We start from the raw sequence: 23,152 nt of genomic DNA, 5'->3' as shown, positions 1-23,152 counted from the left end.
GAGCGGGGGAGGGGCAGAGACAGAGAGAGAGACACAGAATCTGAAGCAGGCTCCAGGCTCTGGGCTGTCAGCACAGAACCCAACGTGGGGCTCGAACCCATGAACCGTGAGTTCGTGACCTGAGCTGAAGTTAGACGCCCAAGGGGCTGAGCCACCCAGGCACCTCAAGGGCTTCTTAAATTTACAATAAATCTCCTAGCTTTATCTTTAAAGGAAATAGGCCTACTTATAAATTAATGGAACAACTTCTGTACTATCAGACTTTCCTGAAGGTTTTTTAAAACTCTTACTCCCACCGAAATTTAGCCAAGTTTTAGTACTCTTTATCATTTAAATGAGTTTCTGCATGAGAACAATACTGAAATCACTTTGTAATATTAGAATTTTTTCCTTTGGTGTTAATAAAACATCTTTGACATGCAATGAAATGTTTAAATCATATAGTTCTCTGACAGAATAAAGCCTTTCCAGAAACATCTTCTAGCAGGGAACAATTATTGTTAATATACGTTTTATCTGTAAAAACTAAATACAATAATAGTTTGCATTAATACAGAGCCTTTCTTCAAATTAGAATTATAGCCAGAGTGTGTGCTCTTTCCATAATGTGAAGAGGAACCGCCTTAAGCCCGTGTCAGATCTGACCCTTTATTTCAGTTTACGCTGAAGGAAAGAGAGTGATCTCTCTGAGTCCCCAGAGTTGACTATAAGAGGGCAGCTTCTAATACATGCCATTGTCCATGCCTGACATTGCTTCTATGGCAAGTGTATTAGGTAGAACAATATCCTCCAAAAATTCATCCTCAGTCAGAACCTCAGAATGTGACCTTTTTGAGGAGGGTCTTTGCAGATGGATTAGGGTGGACCTAAATTTAACATGACTGACGTCCTCATAAGAAGAGGGGCATCCGTACGGAGAACATAAAGGAAAGAACGTGGAGGCAGAGACTGGAGGGATGCAGCCACAAGCCAAGGAGGCCTGGGGCTGTGGGGAGAGAGACTAGGAAGGATCGTCTCCTGGAGGCTTCAGAGAGCATGGCACTGCCACCATCTTGCTTTTGGACTTCTAGCCTCCAGAACTGTGAAATAATACATTTGTGTTGTTGTAAGCCCCCCAGTTTGTGGCAATTTGTCATGGCAGCCCTTGCAAATGAAGGCAGTGGGGCGCATTGACTCAAACTGGTTCAGCAAGAACACTGGGGAAAAGCATCTTGTTTTCTTTTTCTTTGGCAGGATGCAGCAGACGATGCTGGTGCTGTACCCAAATGCCATCCTAGGATCCCTTTTTACAGCTTTCCCCCCTCTCCCCATTTCAGTAGGCTTGGAACAGCACTTGCAGCCCTTCTTTGGAAGACAGCGCTCTGGCTTCTCGGCTGCGTGTCCTGCCAAAATCACCAGGGCATTTGCCACTCTACCTCCCCCTGCTGCCCTTGACCAGTGACTGATTCAAAGGATGAAGGCCCACCTTCCTTGCTGGGGTTGAGACAATGCTGGGGCATAAGTTACACTCCCGAGCTCACCCATGGGATCAGGCGGAAGCTTCCTTCTGTGGGATAGTGCCCAACATGGCATTAGAGTGAGCAAATCGTATAGTTTGCCTGGCAGTCTCCCACTTTTAGCAATGATGGTCCAATGTCCCTGGAAAGTCCTCAGTCTTAGGCAAACGGGATAGGTTAGTCACTATAAATGGCCCTCTTGCTTAGATTCTTCCCTTTCTCTGTCCGTCTCCCTTTGGAGTACTTCTTTAATAAGTCCCCTGTACCCAAATCCTCATCACAGGGTCGCCTCGTGGGGAACCTGGCCCAAGACAGTGGTGCAGGAAGGGGTGAAGAGGGCAAAAAAACCTTGGGGATTTGGATATGCCCTATTGGAGAAATTCAGCCATTAATCCACATTGTGTAACTCATGTTCCTGGTGATTGGCAAATAAACATCTCAAACTCAAAAAGAGAAGCAGGGAGTAATTTTTAGGCCTCACACATTCCCCTCTGGATACCTTAGCTTATCCAAGTGAACCCTCACACTGAGTACAAACAGCAAACACATGCCTGGTTAGAAGCACACTAGTGCACATTAAGTGTGAATACTCATCTCTTAATAAGAGGGCCAGTTCTATCTTTTACTTTGTTTCTGAAATGGTTTCTGTTTTGGAGAGTTTTCCCTTCCAAGACTCCTGATAGGATATTAGTAGCCAATCAGAAATATTATGGGGGAAATATCCAGTAGCAATGGGGTATTTAACAGGTTCTGTGGGGATCCTTCAGGACTGGTTTGTGTATGAGTCTCTTGTAGGGTTATTTTTTACCCTCTAAAAGGCCTATTTATTTTGTATGAGGCTGGGGGTATCTTAACAGAGGGCTTCTCCTGGGAGATCTACACTTTTTTATTTGGGTGTATTTACTTATAGATTTATGTCATTATGTAGGTAAAACATTTGCACGTTAAGAAATTCAAACCATGTTAAAAAAAAAAAGAAATTCAAACCATGTTAAAAAAAAAAAGAAATTCAAACCATGTAAAACGATATACCATGAAAATAAAGTCTCCCTCCTTTCTCTGTCCTTGAACCTCCCAGTTCCCCTTCTCAGAGGCAGCTACTGTTACAAGCTTCTTACATATCAAAAGGGTTACTTTGGACCTATGAAAGAAGTCATGCTTCCCCTGCGTTCTGTGTGAGATTAGCAGCAGGGTAGGAAGTATATGGAGGGCACTGTCACAGCCATGAAGGACTCAGATTTAAAAAGCTAAAGGGCTCCTGGAGTTGAGTTTGAAACACTAAACTGATGTAGATGCCATCATTGTGACCTTCACATTAGATTGACATTTTTCTACTAAATTGCAGTATTAGAAAATGACAACATCCTCTCCATGCCTTGGAAGTTGTATGCTGTCTGGATTTCATTGCTTTCTTCAGTCTTTGTGGTAGCAATGCACAAGGATGCCAGTCATCATAATGGCTGGTTTTAGGGCATTCAAAGGGATAATTCAGACAGGCTTTTAAAAAAGACTCACAGGATGAAAGGCATGAGCCAAGATTATCTCTTAGTGTAGAGATGGGAAATTGGGCACTCAAGAGGCCAGATAGCTGTAATAGTAAGGTTGGTAACGTAAACTAAATTTCGTGGCCTCACCTGTGCTTGCCTTGAATGGAAGAGAGGTTTGCTTTCACTGGGTAATTGCATCTGGGATGATTTAAGAGAGAGTCTTAACAAAGAGATTTTCCCTACCTTTGGAGTAGCTGCCTGAAGGTGCATCCCAAATTTTGCGGCACTCATCATGATAGAATGCAAAATGTTGTTCCCATCCCCAATCCAGCTGAGGGTAAGGCCTTTCAGAGAGCCATAGTGTTCCTAAAAGGCAAGCGAGAAGATTATATCCAGGAGGAAATTCACTTATGTGAAACAATTATTAGGGCTAAAATGAAGGAAACATAGCTTTTAATACTTTGTTGGAATGAATAAACTTTTTTTTTTTGCATTATACAGGGCCATTCAATAACATGAATGTGCAATCCCAAAAAATAGCAAAACAACTTAATATCTTAAACCAAGACATCATATGAACTTGTACAGAGACTCTTATACATTTCAAATCTGAATCTTTGTTGTATTTTTTTATTCATTCATTCAACAAATTGAGTGCCATCAATGTCTAGAGGCTTTCCTTGGTCCTGGAGATAGAACAATGAAGAAAGGAGACAAAAAAATATCACTGCCTTTGTGGAGCTTACATTCATTGGTATTAAAAAGGGGAAATACAATGCACCTGGAACAGTGGAACATGGTGGCTGTGTTCCCATTTATACGAAGTTAAAAAACATGCTCATCGATATTCTTGGTTGTTTATGGATACAGATGTGTAAAGTATAAACACATGCCTGGGAATTATAAAAACAAACACCAGGATAATAATTTCTCTGTGGGGTGAGAGGAAATGGGATCAGGGAGAGTTACACAGTAGGCTTCAACTCTACCTGAAATATTTTATTTAAAAACAAAAAAATTCTGGGGCGCCTGGGTGGCTCAGTCGGTTAAGCGTCCGACTTCGGCTCAGGTCACGATCTCGCAGTCTGCGAGTTCGAGCCCCGCGTCCGGCTCTGGGCTGATGGCTCAGAGCCTGGAGCCTGCTTCCGATTCTGTGTTTCCCTCTCTCTGCCCCTCCCCCGTTCATGCTGTGTCTCTCTCTGTCTCAAAAATAAATAAACGTTAAAAAAAATTTAAAAAAAACATTAAAAATTAAAAAATTCTGAAGTTACATTTGACAAAACTATGTAATGGGCCCAAAGGTGTTTGTTTGCTTTTTTTGAAGTGTCTGTAGGTTTCACATATTTTATATATTTATAAAGATAATATTTAAAAAAGAGAAAGGCAAAGCAATTTGGAGTCTGCAGAACTATTAGATGGCTAAGCTAGGATTTAAATTCGAGCCCATCTGATTTAGATTGTGTTCTTAATAAGCTGCTGTTTATTCGTTCAACTCCTGCTTTGAGTATCTTCTATATGAAGGCATCGCACCAGGTTCTACAGGGGACAGTGTGATGGATAGGACATTTGTAATCTAGTAATGATAAAGCCCCAGGCGGAAGCATTAAATTATCTGGCATATATGTAAAGACACACCTGCAAACAGCCACTTGGTATCCTACATTGTTGTATCATCTTTGGATGAATTTTATCCCCATCACCAAAGAGTTTCGAGTTTAACTTCACATTCATATGTGCGTTGCTTATCCAAATAAGGAGGAATATGGACCTATCCAGTTTTCCCTGTCTTCCCAGAATAGTCCATCAACACGGAAACCATGGTTGTCAGGATTCCTGGTGGCAAGCCCATGTAGATTGGCTGTGGCAACCCAAAAGAGATGAATCTTTCCAGGTTATTCAAGTTTCTAATTTAAGGAGACATAGCTGAATTCGCCTCAGTTCTCTAAATTCTACATGTTCTTAACTCCTAAACAATCAGTATATTAAAATGATAGAAAATGGCCTCCTTCTCAGAAAGTGATTTAGTAGTTGACCACTTTGAATATTCAAAGCATACTCTACCAGTCTTCATTCCCAAGCCACAGAGCCTGATGTATGCTGGATTACATAAAGCTTTTCCATTCTGCATGCTCCAGCCTTCCCTGTTCATCCATTGTGTTAAATATGTCACCAAAAAGCAAAGTAATTGAGAGAACAGGGGATGAAAGGGGGGCTAAAAGAGGTTGGGAGTTGGGTTGAGAACAGAAGGATCTTCGGATCTGTTTTTAACAATGTCCTGTCATCCTTGGATATTTGGTATGCACACATATGCTATAATTCTTTGCCAAGATGATATTTGAAAACAAAACATCAATACCATGATTTAAATGGCTCTATTTAGAACTAGTCAGGAACAATTTGATGATTTTGCTCTTGTGGAAGGCAAAGAATGAGCCAACCTGGAGTGTGAGGTAATCAGCCAGGATCTGGATAGGGTGGTACAAATCGGACAGCCCATTGATGATTGGGATGGATGCTTCTTTAGCCAGGATATCCAGATCTGATTGTTTATACACTCGAGCCAGCACTGCATCTGTCATGCTTGACAACACGCTGTAGCAAACCAAGAAAAGATAATCTAAGTTAATTATGCTTATTAATTCCTTCTTTAATACATGGTCTTAAACAGGAATAAGAAACGCTAATAAATTAGAATTTCTACTAAGTTACAGCTACCTATCAACGTGACAGGTTTAAAAGCTAATAGTAAACATGTAGTCATTACAGAAGCCAGATGGTGTTCCAAAGGTCTTATCCAGTGACCGCTAATTTTACTATTTTTTACAAAGCAATTGTGGGCCTAACAGTCATGATGATGAATTATAATTGGTAAGTGGCAGTTGGTAAAGTTTTAAGGGACAAGGCTAAAAACAAGGTACATGAATGACCTTGCATGTGGCTAATTTTCTTTTGCATTATCCCAGAGACAAATACACATATTCACTATAAAATTGAAAGTACCAGTGTGGCAGCCATGAAGGTGCACACACACATTGTCCCACAAGAGAGAACCTTCTGGGAGGAGTCCCATTAGCTGACAAACTCCAGCTGCTGTACTTTTGGGATACACTGCAGTGTTCCCACTAAGGCCTCACTCCCCCCAGGCTGTTCCCAGTGGGGGCACCAGAGTTGAGCTCCAATGGGCACTCTTTGCTCCAAGGTCCCCCACTGGCCTGGCTGAGACTTTCTCAGAGCTGTGCTGCAGTCTCTGGTTCTTTATACCCTACTCCCTCCTTCCTCTTCTTTCACTGGGGTCAGACCTGCGTCGTGCTCTGAAGGCTCTCCCTGCCTACTCCTGCTTCCTCCCTCCTTGATCCTTCACAATTGTTTCCCCCTACAGATCTCTTGCATGTCTCATTCCATCTTGCAGTCTGCTCCTCCATGAACTTGAACTGACACAGCCCACAATAAATTCCTGCAGGGGCTGAGCCTGAGGAGGTATTCAGCCCTTGTCCCTGCACTCTGCATAGCTATCGGCATCTCTGAAAATATCAGAAAGCGCTCAATATCGTAAACACAAAAATCCACCAAGAAAGCAAGACAATCCAAATTGTAGCCATGAATTCAAACAACACACAGAAAAATAGATGTTATTATTCTCATTTTATAGTAGAAGAACCTAAGACACAAAGAGGTAAAGTAACTTGCCCGTTATCATGCAGCTAATCAAGTTGGAGGAGCTCATATTCAAATTAAAGTCAGTTTAACTCTGAAGTCCATTACAACACATTGCCTCAATTTTGCACATGAAAACATCTGGAAGGAGAGCCTTGGATCCAGATTTTAACTTTTTTCCATGTGTCAGAGTGATGGTGGTTCCTCAGCTAAAGCTAACAAACTAGCAAGGATAGCCTTTGGCTTAAAATCTTGGTTTCTTATTATTTAAAGGGAAACCCGCACAATAAAGGCTTCTAACCAGGGGTGCTTGGGTGGCTCAGTCGGTTAAACATCTGACTTCAGCTAAGGTCATGATCTCACAGTTAGTGAGTTTGAGACCCACGACAGGCTCTGTGCTGACAGCTCCCAGCCTGGAGCCTGCTTCAGATCCTGTGTCTCCCTCTCTCTCTGCCCCTCCCTAGTTCACACTCTGTCTCTTTCTCTCTCAAAAATAAATAAACATTTAACAAAATCCAAAGGTTTCTAACCATTTGAATTTTAAAGAATTCTTTTTAATGGCAAAAAAAATTGGAAAACCTCTCATGATAGTAGTTAGAGTAAATATAGTCATAATTATAGAGTATCTGGTTTGGGGTTCCTATTCTGGTTCTATAACTTACTAGCTATGTGACCTTGGACATGTTATTTCATTTCTCTGTGACTTGGTTTCTTCATCTGTAAAACCATAATAATATCTATCCTATTGAGTTATTCTGAGAATTACATTAGATTACCTATTTAAAGTATGTAGTATGATGGCTTATTCATGGTAAGAGATCAAAAAGTGGTAGATATTATTACCATGTCAAAAGAAACTGCAACTCAACACAGTTGAAAAATCAAATAGTCCAATTTAAAAGTGGACAGAGACCTGAAGAGACATTTTTCCAAAGACATACAGATGGCCAACAGACACGGGAAAAATGCTCAAATCACTCATCATCAGGGAAATGCAAATAAAAACCACAATGAGGTATCACTGTACACCTGTCCAAATAGCTAAAATGAAAAACATGAGAAACAGTAAGTGTTGGCAAGGATGTGGAGAAAAAAGAACCCTCACGCACTGTTTGCAGGAATGCAAATTGGTGCGACCACTATGGAAAATAGTATGGAAGTTCCTCAAAAAGAATTAAAAATAGAATTACTATATGATCCAGTAATTCTATTGGGTATTTACCCCAAAAACTTTAAAACACGAATTCAAAAATACATATGTACCCCTGTGTTTATTGCAGCATTATTTACAATAGCCAAGATATGGAAGCAACCCAAGTATCTATCCATAGATGAGTGGATAAAGAAGATGTGGTATACACATACACAATGGGATATTACTCAGCCATAAAAAAGAATGAGATCAAGGGGCACCTGGGTGGCTCAGTTGGTTAAGCATCCGACTTTTGATTTGGGTTCAGGTCATGATCTCCCAGTTTGGTTTGTGAGTTTGAGCCCCATGTCAGGCTCTGTGCTGACAGTGTGGAGCCTGCTTGGGATTCTCTCTCCCTCTCTGTTCACCACCCCCACTCCATTCTCTCTCTCTCTCAAAAAAAAAAAAAAAAAGAATGAAATCTTGCCATTTGCAACAACATGGATGGACCTAGTGGTTTAACACTAAATGAAATAAATCAGAAAAAGATAAATACCATATGACTTCATTCATATGTGGAATTTGAGAAACAAAACAAATGAACAAATGAAAAAAAGAGACAAGTAATAAAACAGACTCTTAAAATACAGAGAACAAACTAGTGGCTGCCAGAAGGGGATGTGGGTGGAGGGATAGGTGAAATAGATAAAGGGGATAAGAGTACACTTATCTTGATGAGGACTGAGAAATGTATAGAATTGTTGAATCATTATATTGTACACCTGAAAGTAATATAACACTATTAATTATACTTGAATAAAAAAATTAAAAACAAAACTTTTTAAATGCGTAAAAACTAAAGCTAGTATATATTCAGTATGGTCTTCATAAATTTGTATTTTTAATTATCACATATATTTGGGAAATTAGTCCCTCTTATATATCTGAGACATTTTTGCTCAATCTTTAGAAAATTATTGGTGCTTGTAAAATTCAAGGGCCACAAAAAACTTCCTTGACCCCAGAGATTAGAGAGTCAAATACTGAAAATCATATTCCTATAACAATATCTCCTAGACTCAGATTTTTTTCAAATTTTCATGGATTTCTCATATCCATAATTCCCAGATTTTCAGATTTCATGGATCAGCAAAATTTCCAAAGCAATATGGAGATCAACATAAGATTCCCAACTTTTTGTTTAGTAAATTAGGGGCATGAAACAGGAAGCAAATATATACATATAATATGTTAATATCTTCATTTAATTAAAGAAAGGACATTTTAACACCCAAAAAGGTGTGAATGACCTAATCTCAAAGAATGATCCTTGGAACTGAATTAATTTAGCTTATGAAATTCACTATATTGTCTTTATTTTTCCTATTTTACCACTTCTGATAAAAACTTCTCATGGCAGGGCATCAGTGGAGGGGTCAAGTTTGGAAACCAGTGCTCTGAACTATCTAATCACATTGTATGTTGTAACATGAAAGAGGTAAATGAAAGAGCCACTTTAGAGTTTTCTCTTGCAAAATAGGTGATAGTTGATGGTTGACTTGAGATGCAGGTTTTCAAATATTTGCTGCATATAAAAGTCACCTGGAAAATTTTTAAAATTCTTGGTGCCCAGACCATAATCTTTATCAATTTTGTCAGAAAAATAGAATCTCTAGGGATAGGTATTTTTTAAAACTTTCCAGGAGATTCCAGTGCGCATCCAAGGTTGACAACCAAAGCTAGCACCTCACTCCTCAGATCAACAACATCACCCTCACCTGGGAACTTGTTAAAACTGCAGAGTCACAGGCCCCACTCAGTTTCACTGAATCAGAATCCGCATTTTAGCAAGGTTTCCAGGTGGTTAATTTGCATATTAAAGTTTGAGATGCCTAATAAAGACAGAATTGAGGCCACCATATTTTTAAAAGTACCATTCTTTTCTTGGAACCCTAACCAGGCCAAAAAAAAAAAAAAATCAAGAGATGGCAGCTCACAGAAACAGAGAATTTTGTCCATAATCTTGCGGCAGGGAGTGCTTTCTAGTTCAACTGAAGGAAAAAGAGCATCTCAAATCCTGAGAAATGAATAATCCACTCCACTAAAGCCTCCTCATTAGAATAACCAGCTGCCCTTTCCCATCGGATGCCCTAAGGCAATGGTCCCCAAACTTTGGTGTGTATCAGAACTAAATCAAGAACTAATAAACTACAGAGACCCACGTTCCTGAAATAGGGGAGAATCTGGGTCTTTGTACTATTACCAAGTTTCCTGGGTAACACAGATAACCTTAAAAACGTTGAGAACCACTCTTCTAAGGCATAGGCTTCTATTTAAAATAGAAGAGTTTTAGGTCTTCTTCCTTTTCTTCAAGATCTTAATACAAATTTCTTCCACAGTACAGATATACTGATGCTTCATACTATAGAATACAGGCTTTTAACGCTATCATGATGGAGTAAGTTAGATGGAGATAGATATCCCACTAAGGTCTATAACTATAATTATTAATTCCTTATTTCAGATGAATTAGTTAATTTTATTATACCTAAAATCCTATGAGAGAGAGAGGTAGCAGAGTGTTTGACTGGAAAAGACTTCTTTAAATATACATCACTTCCTAAAAAGTGTATGCAAATAGGATAAAAAAAAATCTGGATTAACCATTGCAGTTTACCTTCTGGAATCTCATGGAAGGAAAATGGGATTTTACTTCTATTGTAGCTTCTCAAATAATTTTGGGGAGCTAGAACCATGGGTCTCCAACCTCTTATGGTTTCAAGAACTTTACAGTGTATTGTTGAGTTTTGTTAGATTTAGTGTGGTATTGCATGTAACTGTTACCTTAAACATATAGATGAGGAAACCAAGTCCTGGCAAACCTCAAGGTAGTTAGAGCAAGGTTAGAAAAGAATGAAGAAAGATGAGGCTAAAAGAGGGAGACATGAGGGGGCAATTGGAGGAGTCAATGCCCTATAGATACGAATTTTTCAAGAAGATCAAAAAAGGGCTGTTGTAGTTCCCTCCCTTGAACAATCCCAAGAGCTCTCGAAGCAAAGCAGCCAAAAGGGAAACATGAATTTACTTGCCCTGTTTATAATGCAGAGTTGGTATCCCTGGAAACCGTATGGCCTAATATTATGGGAAAGCACCTGGTCTGCTTTATTGAGGTTGCCCAACACCTCCTAGAAAAGAGGTTCTTGACCTTGGCTACCTGTCAGTACTCCCTATGGAGCTGTAAAAATCCTGATGCCACCTTCTGTCCTTTGAAAAGTTAAAGCAGAAGATGAGGTGGGGGATTCACATGAATATTCTTGAAGGTTTCCAAGTCATTCCGGTATGAAGATAAGACTAAGAACCAATGTCCTCAAAGAGAGAAGGAGGGGGACGGTGGGATATCCTGCTGCTGGATGGAACTATGGATCAATGTGGAGGAGGAAAGTCTTAGTAGTTGCTGAAATCTCAAACTATAAGATAAGTAACGGGTAACAGCATGGTATGCTATACTGGAAAGAACAAGATCTCATACACTTATAGAAGTATTTTCCTTTTAGCCCAGTCACTATCAAGAACAGTCCCGTGGCAGCAGCAGTGGCTATAATCTTTTCCCTCTCAACACTTGTAAGTATCCCTAGTGCCTAGAATTTGGTCTTAATATTGTTCTATTAAAAAAAAAAAAAAAAAGGAACCAGAAACTATTACAAGATAGTCAATTCTATGTCCTTGCACTGGACAAAAATCAATATATGTCTGTAACACCCTGTTGTTTCCAGGAAGCAAAAGCAATTTTATTTATTTTTATGTCTTTTATATTTCTTTCTCTTTTTAAAGTTTATTTATTTATTTTGAGAGAGAGAGCAAGAGAGAGAATCCCAAGCATGCCCCACGCTGTCAACCCAGAGACTGATGCAGGGCTCAAACTCATGAACTGGGAGATCATGACCTGAGCCAAAACCAAGAGTCGGACACTTAACCAATTGAACCACCCAGGTGCCCCCCAAAAGCAGTTGTAAAATTGCAGAGGCAGTGCTAAAAGGGAAAAGAATCTACTTAAAGGAGCTCCTATTTGTCAAGTTGTGATCACTAATAGTAATAAAAATCATCAAATACAACAAGTTGTGCTTGTAGAAGTCCATGATGCTTAAGAAAAGGGTTAATATAAAGAAAATGTACAAAAATATAATTGTAGTATCAATGAACAATGAGTATTACCACGTACGCTTCAATTTATTTACTTAAGAAAGTACTTCTATATAACTTCTATATAACTATAGATAGATAGAAAGATAGATATTTTGTGGGCTATTGTTAAGTATATTTCTGTTTATAAAGCATAGATGCATATCATTTTTAATATGTGTAAATCACAAAGAATTGCATTAACTTATAAAGCAAATTCCTAGAGACAGTAGAAACTGTACAATAAATGGACAGATGCCCTCAGCATTTGTGGTTTTATATAAAGTGAGGAAGAGCCCAACAGTTAACTAGCACCAGTTACAATATTCAATTTCCAATTAGAAAGATGATACAACCATTTATTCCAAAATAACTTAGTTAACTGTCCTAAAGAAGAGTCTAAATTTTCAGACACCTCCTGTGTCTCTGGGAATAAAACTTCTTGATGACCCAACTAATTCTAAAACAGTGTCATTAAGAAAGGCATATACTTTAAAATACCACAACCAGGCTAGGTTAATATGTCATAAAAACATTACAGTGGGTCTGCCAGAGATTAAAAACAAAGAAAATCAAATTTAAAGGATACTTTATTTTTGGTTTTTGTAAAAAGTCAGAATTTATATGAAAAATGAAAATCGAGATCCTATGATAGACAGAATAATGCCCCCCCCCCCGCGAAGATGCCCATGCCCTAATACCCAGAACTTGTGATTGTGTTAGCTTAGATGGCAAAAGGAGTTTTGTAGATATGATTACATTAAGGATCTTGAGACAGATTATCCTGGGGTGGGCCCAACAGAATTACAGTGGTCCTCATAAGAGAGAGGCAAGATGTCAGAAAAGAGAGAAGATGCTAGCCGGGCTGCTGGCTTTGAAGGTAGAGGAAGGCTGGAAAGGGCAAGGACTTGGATTCTCCCCTGGAGCCTCCAGAAGGAGCATAACCCCATGGAACCTTTAGACATCTGACCTCCAGAGGTGTAAGATAATAAATCTGTGTTGTTTTAAGTCACTAAATATGTTAAGGCACCGACAGGAAACCCATATAGATCCACGATAAAAAGTGAAAACTATGTCATAAAAAATATATTCAGCCTAGTGGTTAGCAGCTTGAGTTTATTTCATCTTGAACCTACCAAAATTGAGTATTTAGCAACCCATTCAACCTGCTTTCCTAGCCTCCTGAGATGATTTTTTTTTTTTTTTACCAGATGAGCCTGGTAAAATTACATACATAAGTTCTGAAAAGGTATCAGAGTAGTCTTTTGTAGAATTTCTGACAAATCAGCAATTGATAGAAGTTTAAATTCCAGGACCATATAAGGATAAGAATAAAAGTAGGGATGGGGCACCTGGGTGGCTCAGTCGGTTAAGCATACGACTTTGGCTCAGGTCATGATCTCACGGTCCGTGAGTTCGAGCCCCATGTCAGGCTCTGTGCTGACAGCTCAGAGCATGGAGCCTGTTTCAGATTCTCTGTCTCCCTCTCTCTCTGACCCTCCCCCGTTCATGCTGTCTCTCCCTGTCTCAAAAATAAATAAACGTTAAAAAAATTTTTAAAGAATAAAAGTAGGGATAAGAATGTAAAACAACACCTATGATGTCAATAGCGGTGTGGCCAGTTTTGTTGTTAGAATATTAATCAGCTCTGTAATCAATATGCCATTTTATTTATATCTTTTCCTTTTAAAAATGTTTAGAGCATTCAAGGAAATCTGAAATGCTAGGATTATGATTACGTTAAATGTTTAAAAGCATTTGATTATGTTTGCAATTAGTGTTTAAATGGTTGAGGAGACTTGTTTTGTTCATTTGACATGTATTTCATTTATTGGTTAAGTAGTATGTGAATGTTTAAAGAAGTTGTTCTGAAACTTGAACGCGCATCAGAATCACCATGAGGGCTAGTTGGAAAACAGCCAGTTGTGTCTCTCAGTAGGTGTGGGTTGGGGCCCCAAAGAATTTGAATTTCTTTTTTTTTAATGCTTATTTATTTTGGAGAGGGAGAGAGAACAGAGTGAGGGGGGCACAGAGAGAGTGGCACGGAGGATCTGAAGCGGGCTCTGCACTGACAGCAGAGAGCATGATGCAGGGCTCAAACTCCTGAACCAGGAGATCATGACTTGAAGTCGGACGCTAACCAACTGAGCCATCCAGGTGCCCCAGAATTTGCATTTCTAACATACCCCCAGGTACTGCTTATGCTGCTAGTTTGGGGACCACATTTCAAGAACCACAAAGGAATGTTAGCTATTTTATGTTTCAAGGAATGCTAAATGCTTGATAAATTCACGAGACTAATATGTTGGACAGTAACCCAGGTACAAAAAGTAGGTCCATTCCTTTAGGCACAAAAAGCCCCTGGACATTAAAGCATCTATGGGCAAAAGGGAGTGCAAAAAAGCTTGATAGAAAATGTCACTTCAAGGGCACCTGGGGGGCTCAGTCGGTTAAGCATCCAACCCTTGATCTCAGCTCAGGTCATGATTATCAGGGTCTTGAGATTGAGTCCCACATCAAGCTCCATGCTGACTGTGCTTGAGGTTCTCTCTCCCTCTCTGTGTGTCCCTTTGCTCCTCCCCAGCTTCTGCTCTCTCTCAAAAAAACTAAAAGGGGTGCCTGGGTGACTCAGTCTTTGAGCGTCCGACTTCAGCTCAGGTCATGATCTTGCAGTCTATATGTTCAAGCCCCACTTCGGGCTTGCTGTTCTCAATGCATAGCCTGCTTCAGACCTTCTGTCCCCCTCTCTCTCTGTCCCTCTCCTACTTGTGCTCTGTCTCTCTCAAAAATAAATAAAACATTAAAAAAAAGTAAAGAAAATTCCACTTCAATCCTTCCACCACAGAAGCTGATGGTGAAGTGGAATTAATGACACAGGGGAAAAGGAGCCACTCCCAGATTGTTTCCACATTGGAATCACTTTTGGAAATAAAGATGTTAAAGACCTTTAAGTAGACAATTCGTATTTATTTTGCAAATGATGCTGCTTTCTACTTTATGTTTAAAGTTACGATAAATCATAAAGAAATCACCATTCTTAGTTTTCTTCTTCCAAGCTACTAAAGATCTTTAAAAAAAAAAAACTTTTCATTGGAAACAATGACAAACCTATACCTAGAGCTGGATTTACGGGCCCATTAATAGTAATCTGGGATTTTGGTAGCTCTCCATCAATTGAAAACCCCAGTTTTAAACGTTGTAAGAGCTGTGTTGTATGTGCTACAAATGAAAGGCTGACAAGTTAAAATACTCTCTGGCTCTATAATGACTTGATTTTTGTCTGTTTTCATTTCCATTGCCTATATAGAGTTCTGTCTGCCTTCTGTTGCATTCCTGCAGTTTTGTAGACAATCTTGGGCATCTGTCAACAACGGTAGCAAAACAGCCTTTGCAAAATCCAGATTACCCAACGTTAAACTTTCTCATACATATCATTTTCCTCTGGAGGTTTGATAGCCAATATTAGGGTCTAAAAATAATCCACAAGTTAAAATATGTATTCAACTTGATTTTACCTAAATGTTTAAAATGTGGTCTATTCCACACCCCCACCCCACCTCCCCACCTTCATCATCTCTTTCCTTACTGTGTAGAACAAGGAGAAACATGGCATAGGACTTTAAATGAAAAGACGACTCAGGAGATAAAATGTTAACATTGATTACTTCAGACTGATGGCAGTATTGATGGTTCTATCTATATTTTTAAATCTCTTTTAGTATTTCCTACCAAAAAGAGTATTACGGTAATAACCACAAAAAACCTCCTATCTTTCAAAAAAGAAAATTCCCTCCAAACATGATTTTGCAAGTAATTGAAAATGAACTAGAGCTTCTTAGAGCAATGGCTAATTCTTGGCCTTGGTAAAGAAATGAGCAAGATGAGCCTGGAACATCGTGCCATATCAAAAAGCAAGGGAGTTATCAAAGGCTAATAGAGTTATGTCAAAATGACCCAGTAGCCAATTTGAGGACAGATCACATTGGCCAAATGGGGGATAATTTGAGCACCAATAAGAACAATGACGGCAGTGAATTGAAACCTTCAAATATATTAAAATACATGACTTTACAAAGATACTAAAAAACGGAAGAACATGGACAAGAGTCATAACAAGACCAATTTCAACTCAATGTAGAAGAGAACTCTCAGGTGGTTTGTATAAACTCTCATCAGAACAGTCAGACTGCATCAGAATGAAACAAGATAGCCCAGGGTATAGAGTGCCCTGAGAGCAGATGCTTCCATGCAAGCTCAAGGACAATTTTGAGGAAATGGCGTAGAGGCAGCATGAAAGGGATGGCTAATCTAAATAACCCATAAAGACCTTTCTGACTTTGGATTTCTATTATTCTTTGACATTTTTTCCTGTGGTATAAGATCAAAACTTTTTAATGAATTAACTGAAATGCCCAGAAGGCCAAAACAAAACAAAGCAAAAAATACTATAAGCAAAGTCCCCCATGGCCCCAGGAAGGCCTGATGCGGAGTCTGTATGGTCGGGTGAACAGATACGAAAAAGCAAACAAACAAACATAACAAACAACAACAACAAAACAGGAAAAAAAGCCACCAATATATAGTGTTCTGGGCCGGATCTTAAGAGCAAATGTGGATATTGATGAGATGAACAATCACATAACCATCCTGATGCTGTCAGAAATCGAGTTGTTCCTAAACTATTGGAATGTGGTGAATGCATTGCACAAGCCAGAGACAAACATAACTTGTGTTCTCATAGGGTCCTGCCATGCATTCTTCCTTTTGTCCTTATCCTGCCTTAAATCAGACGGTGTGCCCCCTGAATTCCAGTTTGTTACCAGTGACACCTCCAATCAGTTGAATAGCTGACTGGCAAACAGTGGGAGGAATTTTTGGCTGTGCATGACACCACTGAGAACTCTGTAATTATTACAAAATGGATTATTTCCTATTTTTATTTTTTAGTGAAGCAGGCCAAGGCCTTAGAGGAGACATAGACTTTATCCCCAATGTAAATTGGTCAAGGAATAAACTTGTTAACAGAGTCTCCCTCCAGGAGAGAGAACATTCCATGTGCTCTGATATCTCTACCCAGGTTATAATTTTAGTTGTATCAATATAAGAATAATGAGGAAACAAAATAATACCTTTAGCAAACCTAGATGGGCTCCTCTCAAATGGTCTGGTGTGGGAAGAAACCCAGGGATGTTTAATAATTGCCACATGCAATTTACTCATGAAAGCTTCTATAATGGCCAGATTATTTTGACTTGGATATTATGCCTTGTGTTGAGGACCTCGGGGATAAATGGGTAGGGCATGATGGCATTGAGAATGACCTCCTCAAAATGTGCTATAGGAATTTCAGTGTTGGGTCACCGTACGCTGACTAGGGGACCACAGCGAGTGATGTCTCACATTAAATCAGAGCTTGTCCTGGGATTGAATTAGGCCATAATTTGGTTCAATCAGTATTACTTGAATTTATTCTGTGTGCCTGTCCTTCATAAACATTATCTCATGTATCATCATGTAACTCATTAAGATCAGTATTTGTACCTCCATTTGCTAGCTGAGAAACCTAAGAGTCAGAGGCAACTGGTCTAAACCACAAGACCAATGTGGTATGAGCTGTCACATAAACTGAAGCCCAGCTCTGCTTCAAAGCCTCTGCAGTTTACAGTATGGCAAATTGCCTGTATACTATGAATGGTCATAGTTCATGTAGTGAAGGACTGGCTTTTGTTACCATTCACCCAAGGATATACAAATGTCATGCCTGCTAGCTTTTTGGTGACCTCTGTAAAAATTCATGGAGATATCATATTTCCACTATACACACACACACACACCAATTTCTTAGTTCCTAATTAGGTACCAATATTTTAAAACATTTTTTAGAGCGGGGAGGGGGGAGGGGGAAGGGGAGGGGCAGGGGGAGAGGGAGAGCAAGAATTTTAAGCAGGCTCCATGCTCAGCACAGAGCCTGGCATAGGGCTCAATCTCATGACCATGAGATCATGACCTGAGCTGAAATCAAGAGTTGGATGCTTAACTGACTGAGCTACTCAGGTGCCCCTAAAACGTTTTAGTAAGAAACCTAAGAAAGATTGCCTTTTTCAGGCTTGATATCACTGGTATAAATACCTTTAATAGTAGTATTCCAGCTTTCTAAAAACATTCCTTTCAATATGACAGCGGTTCCCTCCACTTGAGGACTGTGTCTCATCCACAAATCCCTCTATAACTTCCAATATTTGAACTGTCAGAATGACGATTTGAAAGCTTTCTGTGTTGTTACAGGGGCATGCGGATATGTGATTATGTAGTGGGTTGAATGGTGTCCCCTAAACTCATATGACGTTCACCTGGAAACTCAGAACGTGACCTTGTTTGGAAGTAGGGTCTTTGCAGATGTAATTGGTTAAGATGAAGTAATACTGAGGTAGGGTGGGCCCTACATCCGGTAATGGATGTCCTCATAAAAAGAGGAGGGGATACACAAAGACATACAGAGAAGCAGCCCACCTGACGGTGGAGGCAGAGTTTGGAGTGATGCAGCTACAAGCCAAGGAACACCAAGGAGGGATTCTACCCAGAGCCTTCAGAGGGAGCATGGCTTTGCTGACACATTGGTTTTGGACTTCTCGCCTCCAGAGCTGTGAGAGAGTAAATAATCTCTGTTGTTTTAAGCCACTAAGTTTGTGCTCGTTTGTATGGCAGCCCTAAGAGACTAATACAGTGGTTTATGCTGCTTTTCCTTTCTACTACTTTTCCATTGGTAGAACACATTCTAGCGATTGCTACCATAAGTAAATTACAGCTATAGGGAAAGTGAGTAGAGTGGAACCAGCATCACGTTGTTGGGCTCTACAGGAAGCCTTTCGTACTCATGGTTCCTGCAGCTGTATGACTAAGTGCCGTATTACAGTGAGATGACTGTGGAGCTATTATGCCCCTTTCACTGATGGACTCAGAACATTAGGCATAAACAGCTGTGATTATGGAAGAACGAGAAAGCCCTGAAACTGGAGTGATAATGCCCCACTGCTGTTGCTAAGTTCCATCCGATTTCAAACTTCTGAAGGATGCATCATCTCAGTCATGCTAAGGTGTCACTTCTGGTGTCACATCTAAAAGGACAAGCCCACAGTGAAGGGAAAAATAGACTAGCCAACTCTTAACCCCAGGAGAGCACCAGAGAATTGACACAATCTGAAAACACCCTCACAGCTGGAGTAAATTTACCTGAAAAAATACGTATCTGTTGTGTCTTCTGGTATGTTACGGGGTGGGAAAGAATTGCTGAGAGAGACTTTTCAAAAGAGGGAATTGAGCAATGCTTGATTCTCTCTGATGGGTGCTTGGCCCTACAGGGATCCACACTGAACTGAGGAAACAGTTCAGATCTTGAGGCTGTCCCCCTATGGGTGCAATATGTGCTCCCTTACCAGTTAGGGTGCATCTAGGTAAAGGATATTTAGCAAACTCCAGAAGAGATGAGAGCTCAGTTGTGCAAAAATGAGCTAACACAGCAGTTCTGACATGGCTGTCTTCGAAAGGCCTACTGACAGGGCTGGCCCTCAGCTGGCGTCTGGGAACTTAGACTTCGGGAGGGTTTCCACCAGTCCTAGAAATAGTAAGGATGGTTCACTGCCTAAATTGTATAAACACTATGGATGATTTTGAACACTTCCCTTCCTCCTGGGAGTCCAGAACTTGGGTTTATGCTAGGCTGAGGGTGCCACGCAATCTAAAGTAACCCCCACGGATGACCCTGCTTTTGCTTCGTCCTAACACTCATCCCAACCTGCTGGTCTCGTCACGCTTTCCTTGTATAGTGAAAGCCCCCTCCCTCTAGAGTATAATTTCCATGCAAACAAGGATTCTGTTTGATTTGACCAGCGTTTCATTCTCAGTGCTAAAACAATTCCTGGAAGAAAACCTAGGCATTCAAAAAATATTTTTGAATAAACGAATAATTAAATCATTTGACTAAATAATTGACACTTTGGAAATTGCACTTAACAGCCTTCGGGAGGCTAGCCCAGTTTTGCCTTTTTCTTTTCTGTTGCCACATTCACTGTATTCCCCCTTTGGTTCTTCTCTCACCAACGGGCGGTCACTTTTTTTGTTTTATTCCACCGGGCCCCCAAAGTAGCCAGACAGGCGGATGGAGAGGCAAGGCCATCAATCAGTGTCAGGTGTGCACTGTTCTCTTGATTTGAAAAGGCCAGCACTGTCATTTAAACATCATCCCATCTCTTCGCATCTTACAAAGTTTAACTTCGACAAAAAGCAAGGAGAGGCAATTGCTATGGATTTCACGGTGCATATTGGCAGGGTAGATGTCATTAAGATTCACTTCCTTGCTTCTCCTGTTCAATTGCTTCTGTGAAAGGCAGTGGACTTCTCCTGTCTTCTTCAGTTTAGATTCATTGAATTTCAGAATCTCAGCCATATCTTGTTTGTCAGATATTTTGGCAGAGGAAGCAGGAACGGGGTATACAGAAGAAAGTCAGATGCCACGGTAGCTACCCTGCCCCCCTTTCTGACATCCCCGCCTTGTATTTCAGCCTCTTTTGTTTATTGCGCTATCCTCAGTCTCCTTGTACCTAAGTATTTCCTCCTGCCCTTCCCTAACTGTGCCTGTCCACAAGGTTCAGCCTTCTGCAGTTGTCCCACAATGCAGTTCTCCCACAGTCAGTTCTACCACTGAGCTTATAGTTCTATTTATCCAGCATTCAACTTCCCCCAAGGTCTATCTCCAGTGGCCTGTGGACATTCATATTGGAAGTTCAACCTTTAATGCATTATGTCTAATACCTAATCTAGCACCCTCTCTCCAAAGCAGACACTCCTTTCATTTTTCTGCTTCTGCTAATGTATCCACAGATATTCTAAGAATAACCAATGTGAAATCATTTTGCCTCCACTATCAACGTACCCTTCACAATCGGTTATCATGAAACCATAGAAATATCTTATTAACTGTCCCTTCCTTACCATTCCTTTAACTCACACACTAGCACAGTAGATTAACAGCACAACAGCCCCGGATTACTACACAACCTTGTAATTCAGGGTTTTGCAAAGTGTGGTCCAGCCACCCAGGCAACAGAATCATCTGAGGGGCTTGTTGAAGTATAAATTCCTCAAAACTATCTGAGCTCTCACCCGCAGAGTTAGAATTTCTGAGTCTGGGCCCAGAATTCTGCATTTGTCTGCATTGGGACACGCCTCTGTTGAAGGCCTACCACTTCATAATCTAATATATTTGCATGCACTTGAGAATATAAATTGGGCCTTAAGGATCAGAATTCCCTCACTTTATAGAAAAGGAAACTACGATCTGGGGAAGTTTTCACCTATGACTCACAGTAGGTAAGTGGCAAAGCTTGGACTAGGTCTCGAGCCTTGTGATTTCCAAGCCATGCCTGACTGCTAGCCTTTTAAAGGCCTGCATGGAAGGCTGGCCCTTGGATGGCATCTGGGAACTTCAATTTGGGGAGGGTTTCCAGGACTGATAAGAGTGGCCCACTGTGCCTAGAATGTTTTTGTTTCTGTTTTTACAAACAATATGGTTTAAAGTGAATGCCCGCTTTCCTTCTGAGAGTCTGGATTTGGGTACATGTCAAATGTGTGACCAGCCTCCAGTGAAAATCCCGGGTACTGAGTCTCTAAGGAGCTTCCCTGGCTGGGAACATTTCACACCTGTTGTCACAACTTGTTACTAAGGGAATTAAACGGGCCCTGAGTGATTCCATGAAAAGGACTCTTGGAATCTTGCATCTGGTTTCCCTTAGACTTCGCTACATGTGCCTTTTCAGTTTGTTGATTGTGTTTGGTGTACTTTCACTGTAATAAGTCACAGCTGTGAGTATGACTGTATGCTGAGTCCGTGAATCCTCCCGGTGAATCATCAAACGGGGGGTGATGTTGGGGACCTCAAGACACATAAGTCAATGCTTTCCATAATGTATTTCACCGTCTCTCTCCTGGATTATATATGAGAGGCAGTAGGGGTAGCCAAAATAGCATGGCCTTTAAAAAAAAAAACCAAAACAAAACGTGATTTAAATGCTGACCTCAGTGCGAAGCTCCATTACTTCTCTAAGTCATGGTTTTGTCATCTATAAAATTGGACCAATAATACTTAATGTGTAAGGCTTTTACAAAGATTTAGAGATAATGTACAAGAGGGCCACCCTTTAGGGAGGAGCTATTATTTTTATTCAGAGTCTTTTGGGTAAGAAGGAATGATCAGAATGAATTCTATGGATCCACTTTTATGTATCCATATAGCCACGTAGCAATGGAACTAATTACAGAGACTAAAAGGTCCCAGTTATGTTGGAACTTGTGAGCAGATTGTTGTTCTCGGGATCTGCGTAGAGCTCCTCTAAGGACTTGCATGGGAATTGTTGTGTGGAGAGCAAACACAGCAAAGAACATGTTTATACTCATTCTCAGCTTTCAACCCACGCTTGGTTATTTGTCTCCTGCTTTTGGGCTCCTGCCCACTCCACTCATTTCCGGGTCCTGAACTTTTTCTGGCTGTCAGTCTGCACCCCTTAACTCTTTATTGGATGTTCAGCTGTTCCTCCAAGTTTATCCTTTTTGCAACCACTACTTCACACATGACTTACCATCATTCGCTTGGTTCTATATGGAAGATCCCCACTGAAACTTCTCCCCGGATGTGCCCCTGGCTTCATCCCTTAACCAGCTTGTAATATTTGCTTAGGAATGAAGTATAGGTCACTTTTGTGGAAGCAGAATTATTAGGCAAATGTAATCCCAGTCAGCGGCAGCATATTTGGAAGAAAAACTTGTTTAGGTTTATTTATTCTTTTTGTTCCATGCATCCAGAAGATGAACACAAATGCTTCTTAATACTAACATTGTCCTATCTGATATAATATCGCTAAAAGGTCTAAAGATGAGTTATTTCAAATCTAGCAATTCAGAGGAGGTAGATTCTCCAGTACATACTAGGGTAGCTTCCATAAAAAGTAGTGTTGCAAGGACACTTTGTGGCATATCATTTTCGGGAAAAAGTCATTAGTCTTTGATATCAAGGGTGAAATATTTAAACAAAGACATTTGCTCTGTAGTTCTCATTCAAACATGCTATAATGGTGACAGCATTTCATGGGGAGTCGGGGGGGGGGGTCTATATTTCAGTCTTCATAATATAATGGTTAAGAGACTTTTCCTAC

At 40.2% G+C, this 23,152-nt stretch overlaps 1 protein-coding gene and 1 pseudogene across 1 annotated transcript in view; both read right to left on the bottom strand.

Annotated features, from left to right (window-relative positions):
* The window catches only part of OTC (ornithine transcarbamylase), a 62,037-nt gene that overhangs the window by 14,683 nt on the left and 24,202 nt on the right, over positions 1-23,152 (bottom strand). Inside the window, exons 5-6 of the mRNA XM_049643693.1 lie at positions 5,422-5,575; positions 3,227-3,349 (exon numbers count right to left, since the gene is read on the bottom strand). Of these exons, the coding sequence (XP_049499650.1) occupies positions 3,227-3,349; positions 5,422-5,575 (277 nt within the window). The remainder of the gene's footprint in view (positions 1-3,226; positions 3,350-5,421; positions 5,576-23,152) is intronic.
* LOC125932311 (thymosin beta-4-like) lies at positions 20,075-22,648 on the bottom strand (annotated as a pseudogene).

The sequence above is a fragment of the Panthera uncia genome, chromosome X (assembly GCF_023721935.1).
Source record: "Panthera uncia isolate 11264 chromosome X, Puncia_PCG_1.0, whole genome shotgun sequence".
NCBI classification, from domain to species: domain Eukaryota; kingdom Metazoa; phylum Chordata; class Mammalia; order Carnivora; family Felidae; genus Panthera; species Panthera uncia.
Note: the sequence above shows the minus strand (reverse complement) of the source record. Positions and strands in the feature narration are given on the sequence as shown.